Source organism: Neophocaena asiaeorientalis, unplaced genomic scaffold (genome assembly GCF_003031525.2).
Source record: "Neophocaena asiaeorientalis asiaeorientalis breed wild unplaced genomic scaffold, Neophocaena_asiaeorientalis_V1.1 scaffold78, whole genome shotgun sequence".
Taxonomy (NCBI): Eukaryota; Metazoa; Chordata; class Mammalia; order Artiodactyla; family Phocoenidae; genus Neophocaena; species Neophocaena asiaeorientalis.
In genome coordinates this window covers 12,887,200-12,896,111 of record NW_020175018.1, presented here as the reverse complement: position 1 = coordinate 12,896,111, position 8,912 = coordinate 12,887,200, and the positions used below count along the sequence as shown (strand labels likewise).

Genomic DNA, 8,912 nt, shown 5'->3' with positions numbered 1-8,912 from the left:
TGTTTTTTTTTTTTTTTTTTTTTTTTTTCCCGGTACGCGGGCCTCTCACTGTTGTGGCCTCTCCCATTGCGGAGCACAAGCTCCGGACGCGCAGGCTCAGCGGCCATGGCTCAGGGGCCCAGCCGCTCCGCGGCATGTGGGATCTTCCCGGACCGGGGCACGAACCCGCGTCCCCTGCATCGGCAGGCGGACTCTCAGCCACTGCGCCACCAGGGAAGCCCCCTGCTGTCTTTTAAAAGGCTTGTTTCTGATTATTTTCTTGGGCTAGATTCCTACAAGTGGGGACCCGGTCAAGGGTCAGAACAAGTTCAAGAGTCTTGACAGAGAATTTTCAGATTGCTTTCCAGAAAGATGAATTAACACAGGAAGCCACTGCTGCCTTCTCTACCTTCACCAGCATGAGCATTATTTTATTTTTTTTTACTTTGGCAATTTGCTAAGCTCCCCAGTGCTGAACATTATGTAATATCATACACAGACACACACACACAGACACACACACAAAAAATCCCCGGCAGGGGGTACTCATTTTACAGACGAAGAAACAGGCTCAGAGAGGACTCCTGCATCAGCCAGGGTCGCCTAGCCAGAAGGCAGTGGAGCCCCAATTCAACACCGGACCTCTCCAAGGCTAGCACCCAGATCTATTGGTTGCAAGCCTAGGCGATCTTGACTCAACCCACCCCTCCTTCCCCATTGCCTCCGTCTTGGCTCTCACCAGAGCCGAGTGATCTAATCTGGGCGGATATGATGCTGTCACACTGTTCCCTAGCACTCCCTGCCCCTCATGGGTAAAGCCCAACTCTTCAGGCCCGCCTTCAAAGCCCGCATAGTCCGGGCTTCCCTTCCACCCAAAGGCGCGAAGTCCCCTGAGCCCGACCCCGCCCCGCCCTCCGGCCACGCCAAGTCGCGTTCGCGCCTCTAAGTCCAGGCAGAGTTAGGCACCTGTGCTGCCGCCCGGGGCTGTAGTAGAGCCGGTCCCTAGCTTTAGGGCAGCGCTAAAGTCACGTGACTGCAGTCACATGACTGCAGTAACTGGTTGATACTCGGGTCTCCGCTGGGCCGACCTTAAGTCTGCGCGTCCCTAGCGCCACCGTGCGCCGCGTGGCACACAGTCGGCGCTTAATGCAAAGTGAGCGCATTGCCTAGGGCTGTTACAGCTCTGGTAGGCTCTGAGCAACAGAAAAAGCAAAGGGAATTGTTCTTACTAACTGCGGATTGTTTGCCTCAGTGCTTGTGGAGGGACCAAGGAGAGGCGCACCGGGACGCGGGACAGAGTCGAAATTAAAGGGTCCTTGCGGGCAGGACCGTTCCGGGGCAGGATGAGCGCCGTTTTTACCATTAAACTCTGCCCTCCTCACCCGCTCCCCAGCCAAACCGGAGAAACAAACAAACAAACAAAAAAAACACTTTCAAACCGATCTCCCCACCCCTTCCAAGGCTAATTCTTCTGCCCCGTTGTGCCGGCCGTCCTCTCGCTGGGTCTCGGTCCCCGAATGTACAGCCGGCGGCTGCACGCCCCCTCCCACCCCAGCCCCGCGCGGGGTCTCCGGGTCGCGGGACAGTGGCGGCCGCGGCAAGGTCCGCTGGGGATGGTCCCCCTCAAAGTCGCCCGCGATGTCCCTGCCAGACGAGAGACCCTTCTGGGCGACAGACGGACCTGGGGCTCAGAGCCGCCCCTTACCGATGCGGAGGACGCGGGGCAGAAGGTCTGCGCTGCCCAGGGTCCCCTAGCAGCTCGGAACCACTCCCAGCGCCGCCCAGCAGCTGGGCGAGCAGGTGCCGCCCCTGCAGCGCGAAGGGTGCACGGGGCGGGATCTCGCGGCGCGGCCGTGGGCACCCGGGCCTCCTGTCCTCCAGAGGGCGCTGCCCGGGCCTGGCCTGCAGACTGGCCTTCGGAGCGGACAGGCCGTGGCGGAGCAGCGGGGACCCCGGGAGCTGCGGGGACAGTTGGAGCCGCGATCCGGAGCTCGCGGCCCACCCCCCACGGTGGGGGCTGCGCGACTGAGGAGGGGGTTCGGGGAGGAGGCTGCGTGGTTCCCGAGGCCAAAGCCGCGCTGGGAGGCGAAGTGCGCGGGCCGAGCGCGGCTGGGGGGACGCCGGAAGCCTTAGGGGCCACTTGAATGGAGGCCGAGGGCTTCGTTGACAGGTGGGGACACCGGTTTTGACGTGTAGTGCTGGCTCTGTCTGTAGAGGAAGGGGTTCAGCGGAATGGGGGGGATTAGGGTGGAGGGAAGCCTTCCTCCTACTTTGTTCGTGGAAGAAAGGGAAAGGTGGGGGTGGGGCGGCGCTGATGTTATTGACAGAACATGTGCGCAAGGGACAGGGTGGGAGTATCAGAGGGGTGTGAGTGGACAGGGGCTGGCTTCGCTACGTGATTGGCGCAGAGAAAGGCTGAAGGGTGGGGTGGAAGGTGTATTTCTGTCGGACGCTCGTCCTGGAGCTGCGGAGAGGAGGGAGTCGGAGGGATGGAGGGTGCGGTTGGGCGTTTGGAGGAGGGACTATTGGGAAGATATGGGGGAAATTGGCGGGAGGGTGGTTGAACTCTGCTGCTGGTGGAATTGGAGGTGTATGGAAAGGATGGGGCGCACGCGTGGCACGCTCTGGGCAGGACCGGCAGGGTAGCCGTGAAGCTCGGTCGGCAGCGTGTGAGGGCCGCGGGCTGGGGGTGGGCGACGGGGACCCGGCCTGACTCCTTCCCTTCCCGCAGCCGCCATGTTCAGCCAGCAGCAGCAGCAGCAGCTCCAGCAGCTCCAGCAGCAGCAGTTGCTGCAGCTCCAGCAGCTGCTCCAGCAGTCCCCACCGCAGGCCCCACTGCCCATGGCCGTCAGCAGGTAAGCTCCCCACTGGAGGGGTGGGCGGCTCCAGACCTGCCCCTCTGACCCATGCCTTGAAGACCTCCTCCCAGCCCTTTCTCTCAGGAGCATCCCTTTCTGAGTCCTGGAGGTCATCAGTTCCCACCCTAAGGGGATGCTCTGTCTGCAGTAGAGGGGGGCAGAGAATGGAGGTGAGGGGTCTCAGGGAGGAGGGAGGGTTTGACTCTCCCCAGAGCCCTCTGACACTGCTCTCAACACACAGGGGGCTCCCCCAGCAGCAGCCACAGCAGCAGCTCCTGAATCTCCAGGGCACCAACTCAGCCTCCCTCCTCAACGGCTCTGTGCTGCAGAGAGCTTTGCTTCTGCAGCAGTTGCAAGGTATGACTGCGGGCCCTGTCTCGCTCCATCTTAGCGGGAGATCCCCAGCAGCCCCACGGCACTGAATCTCATCAAATCCACACAGTAACCCTGAGAGGGAGCTGTGTCAGCGTCCTGGTTTACAGATGAGGACACTGAGGCTCCAGGAGGTGGAAGTCCCTAAGTTGCTCAGCTGAATGCAGGTCTGTCTGATCACAGAGGTGTACCCTTGGCCATGGTGTTAGCTCTGTGGGTGCTACTCAGCACAGTTTGCTGACATTCAGATTAGATGATATGATGGATGGCAAGATCTATTTTGACCACCCTCCTTTGCATCCTATTTGACAGATGAGGATGCCGAGGTCCAGAGAAGGGAAGTCATTTGCCCTGAGTCACATAGCATCAGCTCTGGCTGAGCTAGACAGAGGCCTGGGCCTCCTGACCCCCTGGGTCTCTGAGTGGGTGTCTCTAGCCCTCTGCGTTAAGCCTGTGTCCTTACCTGAGTTTCCCCACGTGGAGAGCAGTCTTTCATCTCTTCCTTACAAGAAGCTGCTCCCGATACCTTAGCCCCTGCAGGAGTAATCCAGGGGTCCAGAGACGTGGGGCCAGCTCATCTTCAGACCCAGCCTCTGCCGCACGGTAGCTGTGGCTTGCTGGCTGGTTCCTCAGGGCTGGACACTGTGCTGAGGCCCTGACAAACCCAATTCCTTGACTCTGCTGACAACCCTAAGGGGAGATACACTCATGATCCCATTTTACAGATGAAGAAACTGAGGCCCAGGTGTTGATTAGTGGTCTTACTACAGAGCTATGTTCTGAGGCACCAGGCTATCCTGCCTCCCAGCAGGGTATGCAGTCAGGTCAGAAGATGTGATGGTCATCACTCTTCAGCCCTCCTGGGGCCACATGGGTGTGGATGGTCCTGAGAGCTGGCTTATAAATGATAGATGATGAGTAGAGAGATAAAACCACACACAGGGACCCACAATGTATATATATTTTTTCACTTTTTCTTACTCATTTTAAAAGTCATACTCTTCGGGCTTCCCTGGTGGCGCAGTGGTTGAGAGTCCGCCTGCCGATGCAGGGGACGCGGGTTCTTGCTCCGGTCCGGGAAGATCCCACATGCCGCGGAGCGGCTGGGCCCGTGAGCCATGGCCGCTGAGCCTGCGCGTCCGGAGCCTGTGCTCCGCAACGGGAGAGGCCACAACAGTGAGAGGCCTGTGTATCGCAAAAAGAAACAAACAAACAAAAAAAACAGAAACAAAATAAAAAGTCATACTCTTCAAAGAAGAGTGAAAGAAATATTTTAAAAAGAGTATAAGAAAACCCAAATTGTCATATGCAGATTCACTCCTAAAGAAAAAACCACCCTTTAAAGTGTTGGTGTATTTCCTCCCTTTTTTTTCTAGGCACAAACTTGGGGACTTGTATATGATTGTGGTTATTGATATAAGTGAAAGGCTGTATCTTGTTTCTTTTTCACTGAATATAGTGGCATGATCATTTACCAAATGATTTGAAAGTCTCTGTAAAGATTGTTTTTGAACAGCTGTTTAATATTCTGCTGGAGGTGTGTGCCCTTGTGTCCCTAAACTTTCTCAGCTGTTTTCTTCTACTTCTTTTCTTTTCTTTTTTTTTTTTTTTGCTTTAAATAATGGAATGAATATCATGTTTCAGAATTTCCTCTTAGAATGGATTCCCAAAAGTAGAATGACTGGGTCAGGGGGGATGGGTATTTTATGGCTCTTGATAAGTATTGCCAAATTGCTTTCCCAAAGGACTGGACCAGTTTGCAATGCCACCAGCCACATATGACAGTGCCGGTCTCACCATGCCCACGGCAACATTGGGTATTATACTCTTGATATATATATATATGTATATATACATCTAATCTACTAATTTGCTTGGCAAAAGCTATATCATTAATGTTTTAGTTTACATTTCTTGGAGTGCTAGTGCAGTTGAATATTTTGTATTTGTCTGTGAAACATTTGTAATTCCTTTTGTGACTTGTCCATGTGCTTTGTCTATTTTTCTTTTAGAGTGTGCCACCTTTTATCTTACTGTTTTTAAGAGCTCGTTAGCATTCTCTCTGCACATATGTGTATATGTATTTGTTTTAAGTTAATGTTAATTAAACCCTTAGTAAATACCAGGTACACTTGTATATCTCATTGAATCCTCATAAAACATTGTGAGTCAAGCACTATTACTATCCCCATTTTACAGATGAGGGAACTGAGGCTAAGAAGGGGAAACTGATTTGCTCAAGGTCACAGGTCTTGTACTGTGGAGTCTGCATTTGAATCAGTTCTCCCAGCACATCTGACCCATGCATGCCCTTAACCCCTGTGCCTCCATCCCAGCACTGGGTCAGGGATTTAAACTGTCCTTTATTGGGTCACACAATTCCCAGTGCTGGATCTCTGAGTCAGATGAGGTACCTGCCCTTAAGGAGTTCGCAGGGTGGTTAGGTGGTGGGCAATGGGAAGCAGACAAGGAAATTGTGCAGGTGGTCCTAGAACAGGGAAGCTGGGGCCTCTGGGGATACAGAGAGGGTCTGGGAAGGCCTCCCAAAGGAGAATCACCTAAAGGGAGGAATGAAGGATGATTGGGATGTAGAACAGTCCAGACAGAAGAAACAGCATGTGCAAAGGCCCAGAGGCAGGCAGAGACCAGGCTTGTTTGAGGGATGCATGGGAGCATGTAGCTGGAATAAAGTGGGCACGTGTGTGGGGAGAATTGCGAGAAAGGAGGTCAGGGAGGAACGCAGGACTGGGCCTTGCACGGTGAAGAATGGGCTTAGTTCCTGAGTATCAGGGAGCTATGGAAGGGTTTAGGCAGGGGGAGGGGCGAAGTCAGAATGTGGTTTTTGAAAGATCACTGTTTGCTGCTATCCAGTGCGAAAACTGTGTCTGAAATTCACACAGGGGATGAAGTGGCTTTGGAGGAAGGGGGGTGGTAGGAGTGGAGATTTGAAGAGGGGTCAGGCTAGACTGAGGAGAGGAGTAGGAGTCAGTGTTAATAGAATCTGGTGTTGGCTTGGATGGGGGAGGGTGAAGAGAGGGAGGAGTCAGGAAGACGCCCAGAATCCTCTCCGGTAGCCAGCTGTGGACAGCAGTGCTGCTCCCAGAGACCCTGGACAAGGCACTCCTTCGCTTTGTGTCTCTATTTTGTCATCAGTAGAGAGGATAATGCTTACTCTGATGGTGGCTGGGCGGGGTGACTGAGGCCACGCATAGAAAGTGCTTAGCAAGCGCCTGCTTCCCAGGAAACTTTTGATGAAGGGTAGCTGCTATTGGTAGGAGAGTGTCTTATTATTCCGGGGACCAGTCATCTTGCTGGTTCTCCCTTTGGGTCCTGTGCTGAATCTTTCACATGCCTTAAGGTGTACACTAAAGCATGCCTGAGGGTGAGCAGAGTTGCTGGGGGTGCTTGAGCCACTGACCAGGGAGGCATTTGGGGTGGGAAAAGGCCCCCTTCCCTCCCCAGCTGGAGAGAAAACGCTAGCCCTAAAGCCCCTTCTCCACCAGTGGTCCAGGTGGGACTGCGTCTTCGGCTCTCATCTCTTCCCTCTGGCTGCCCTTGGGTGGGGAGGGTCCCCTTGGAAGTTAACTGTGATGATGCTTTGGGGGACTGACCCCTGACTCTAGCCTCTACCACCCAACCACAGTTGTAATCCCTTTTCTCCCCTCTTTTCACACACAGGTAACCTCCGTGGCTACAACCTGGCAACCCCAAACCTGACAGCTCCCAGCCTCACACCCCCGCAGCTGGCCACCCCAAATCTACAGCAGTTCTTTCCCCAGGCCACTCGGCAGTCCCTGCTGGGCCCTCCTCCTGTTGGGGTCCCCATAAACCCCTCCCAGCTCAACCTTTCAGGGCGGAACACCCAGAAACAGGCCCGGACCTCCTCTACAACCCCCAGTCGCAAGGTGAGTGGTATCTGGACTGGAGAAGGCGAGGATGGGAATGGGAGAGGGTGTATCTGGGGATCAGCCCAGCTCTGCCCTCTCTGGCTCACATTGGTCTTTGGGCAGGTCCTACCCCTCTTTGTACGTCAGTTTCCTCATCTGTAAAATGGGGAAGGGGGCAGGAGTTAGACTCGCTTAGTGTTTCCCAAACTTTAAATATTCCTGAACCCCGATGTGATTTTTTTGCTATATCCAAACACCACCAGTACTATTATTTATTCCTTTTTAAATTACTATTTATATTATTTACTAATATTACTAATAGTATTTACTAATATTTCTCTCTTTTTGAAAAAACTGATACGTAACTGACATATAACATTGTATTCATTTTAGGTGTATTCTACCAATTTTCTTTAAACCAGCTCTGCCCAGTGGAAATAAAGTGTGAGCCATACATGTAATTTAAAATTTTCTAGTAATCACAGTAACAAAGTAAAAAGAAAGAGGTGAAATTAATTTTACTCGCATATTCTATTCAACTTAATATATTTAAAAACTTATTTCAACCTGTAATCAATATAAAAAATGAACATGGCATTTTACATTCCGTTTTTTTTTTGTTTTTTTGTAGTAAGTCTTTAAATTCCGGTGTATATTTTATGCTTACGTCTCAGTTCGGCTTCCAACATTTCCAGGGCTCAAAAGCCAGGTACATGTGACTAGTAGCTACCGTCTGGGATAGCACAGCTTTAAATGAAGTAGCTGCTTCTCTGCTACATTTAGTTAAAAAGGAAACATTATATCACTGTCTGAAATTAAAAAAAAAAAAAGCTCAATTAATTGCCATACATAGAAGTAAAAGAAAAGTGACTGGGGGTAAAACAATGTTCTAAAATCCTAAACTCTACACTGTTGCCAGCCGAAGGTTCTGAGCCTCTACAGGCCTTTCCCTGACAAAAGCAGGAAGCCTCAGAGAGATTTTCAAAGGGAATAATATCCTCCCTGAGGCTGTCCTGTCCCTGAACGTCCTGGCAGCTCCTCACACACGCCACACTCCTGAGAGCATCTGGCGGTGGAGGGGTGGAACACCCTCCTTTTCTGGCTGCTCTGGCGCCAGCCCACATCTGGAGGGGAGGCCTCTGACTTTACGGTCGGGCTTGTCCTAACACAGTCTGGCCTAGTGTTTACCTCCTTGCCCCCATTTTACATATGGGAAAACCGAGGCAGTGGGGTGGAGGTTGCCCTGGACTGCACAGCTGTCACGACAGACCCAGAGTCCAGCCCTCCTGACTCACAGGCCAGTGCCCATGTCGTGCAGGGTGAGAGCTGGGTAGTTTCTGAAGGGTGTGGAGTCCTGATGTGGTGCATGTTTGCACTCAGCCCTGGTTCCTGGGGCTTAGTAGGAGGGAGGGAAGCTGCATGTGGATTCCTGAGGCTTCCTGGGGTGCCCTGGAACCATGTGGAGCTGTGTGTTCATTTCACAAATGTCTGTTAAGTCCTGCGGAGGACTCACTGGTGCAGAGAAGGCATCTGGAGATGCTCTCCTGGAGATCTTGGGCTGGGGAGGGGGTGGTGGTAGTGGTGAGACCTTAATGCAAATAATGCTCCAGCCAATGAATTATGACTATGAAAAATGCCACAGAAAGGAAGCCTGGGGCCCCTGGGGGCCTGTACTATGGGTTAGGAAGGCTTCCTGCAAGAAGTGCCTTTGAGGCTCTGGGAGAAGGCCTGGGGCTTTGGGGAAACAGAGAGAAGGCCAGTGTGGACACAGAGAGGGGGAGGGGGAGCGTGGGGAGAGGTGAGGCTGGAGGGGTGG

General features: G+C 53.0%; 1 protein-coding gene across 4 annotated transcripts in view; it reads left to right on the top strand.

Annotated features, from left to right (window-relative positions):
* Nucleotides 1-1,876: 1,876 nt before the first annotated feature.
* Nucleotides 1,877-8,912, top strand: part of CIZ1 (CDKN1A interacting zinc finger protein 1) — a 17,545-nt gene continuing 10,509 nt past the window's right edge. For 3 of the 4 annotated variants that reach the window (XM_024762414.1, XM_024762416.1, XM_024762413.1), the window contains exons 1-5: nucleotides 1,877-2,149; nucleotides 2,711-2,834; nucleotides 3,079-3,194; nucleotides 4,955-5,026; nucleotides 6,888-7,114. In XM_024762414.1, coding sequence (XP_024618182.1) covers nucleotides 2,716-2,834; nucleotides 3,079-3,194; nucleotides 4,955-5,026; nucleotides 6,888-7,114 — 534 coding nt within the window. In that variant the 5' untranslated portion in view covers nucleotides 1,877-2,149; nucleotides 2,711-2,715. The remainder of the gene's footprint in view (nucleotides 2,150-2,710; nucleotides 2,835-3,078; nucleotides 3,195-4,954; nucleotides 5,027-6,887; nucleotides 7,115-8,912) is intronic. The other variant, XM_024762417.1, reaches the window with a different exon arrangement.